We start from the raw sequence: 1,718 nt of genomic DNA, 5'->3' as shown, positions 1-1,718 counted from the left end.
TAATGGGTTCCTCTAATGGAGAATTGCTTTCCTTTACTGCAATTCCTTTTCTATTTTTAAAATCAGTATCTGATATTGTAACAGAAAAACTCTGTCATGTAGATTCATTCACAGCCCTTATTTTAAGGCATTTTAAATGCCATCGTTCCAAAAGCACAATGCTGGCCTTGGGACAGTCAGGAGACTCAATCGTCATGAAATGGAGACACCTGTGGCTGGTTTTTCGGTCCATGTTAACTGGGTTCTAGACAGATCTACAGTTCATGGCCCTTGCCTGTTAAGAGTGCTGTGATGATGGCTGTGCTTGAGGGGAAATATATATAATAATTGGGGGGAAAATCCCTAGGGATTTAAAATGAAGGCTCTTTGCACCAATGCCCAATAGAGGCAGATTTCAGAAGTAAAAAAAAAAGCACGGTAAAATGAAAAGTAATGATCTGAGGAAAGAGCCTGTGTGAACTCAAAAGCTAGTAACATCTTTGGATAATTGGATTATGCTTTGGTTAGTCTAAGAGAAGGTATCAGAATCTGAATAAAAACATTCTTTTCTTCAGGGCCACTTTCACCTCTTTGCTCCTCAGGCTATAGATGAGCGGGTTTAACATTGGATTGACAAAGCAATAAATAAAAGCAAAAACTCTCTCATCTGCATAGCCTGCATTTTTCTGAAAATATGCAAGCATGGTAGTCCCAAAGAATAAGGTCACCACAGTAAGGTGAGAGGAGCAGGTTGAGAAGGCCTTGCTTCTCCCAGCTGTGGAATGCATCCTCAGCACGGTGAAGATAATGTAAATGTAAGAAGACAGAATGACCAGGAATGGTATGAGTAATAAAAGTACAGAGGCTACCAAACGGACTATATCATTAAAGTAAGTGTCCGCACAAGATAACATCAACATTGGTGGAACATCACAGAAGAAATGATGGATTACCTTAGACCTACAGAAAGGTAAACTTAAAATGAAAGTAATCTGTCCCAACTGTATGACAAGACTCACAATCCAAGAAACCACAGCCATATGAACACATCTTTTATTGCTCATAACAGTGGAGTAACGCAAGGGGTTGCATATGGCGACATAGCGATCATAGGCCATGATGCCAAGAAGCACGCATTCCTCACTGCCAAAAAAAAAAAAGAAATACATTTGCAAGGCGCATCCAAAGAATGAGATGCTTCTGTCCTCAGCCAATAAGTTCGCCAGTGTTTTAGGGGCCGTAACTGTCGTAAAACAGATCTCTGTGAAGGACAAATTTCTGAGAAAGAAGTACATAGGTGTGTAAAAGACTGGGTCCACTGTGAGTATGACAAAGACGAGCAGGTTTCCCATCACAGCGAGGATGTAGATGAGAAGCAACAGCACAAAAAGGAATTGTTGCATCTGCAGAGAGAGATCTGAGAATCCCAAAAGGATAAATCCGCTTGCAAGGGTCTGATTTTCCAGTGCCATTTCTTCACATTTTAATCTAGAGTGGACACATGAGGACACAGTTTATTAATGCATTTCTCAACCAGTGAAGGAATCTAGTAAACGTATTGCTTTAAAGAGGGGAATTTATAGCTTGTCATGCCTTTTATTAGACCAGTATTAGACTTGGTAAATACCCACTTTTAAATGAGGAAATGCTATATGCGTTAAGAGGTGCACATAAAACAATGTAAAATAAAAGGGAAAATTAGCACTGGGGATGTCATTCCCCCACTATCTCCCCTTCTC

General features: G+C 40.0%; 1 protein-coding gene across 1 annotated transcript; it reads right to left on the bottom strand.

Annotated features, from left to right (window-relative positions):
• Positions 1–521: 521 nt before the first annotated feature.
• LOC115077248 (olfactory receptor 10A4-like) lies at positions 522–1,451 on the bottom strand. Its single transcript, XM_029579531.1, has one exon. The coding sequence runs from the start codon at positions 1,449–1,451 to the stop codon at positions 522–524; it is 930 nt and encodes a 309-aa protein (XP_029435391.1).
• Between the last annotated feature and the right edge of the window lie 267 nt (positions 1,452–1,718).

Source organism: Rhinatrema bivittatum, chromosome 16, assembly GCF_901001135.1.
Source record: "Rhinatrema bivittatum chromosome 16, aRhiBiv1.1, whole genome shotgun sequence".
NCBI lineage: Eukaryota > Metazoa > Chordata > Amphibia > Gymnophiona > Rhinatrematidae > Rhinatrema > Rhinatrema bivittatum.
This window is presented reverse-complemented; position numbering and strand designations above follow the sequence as displayed.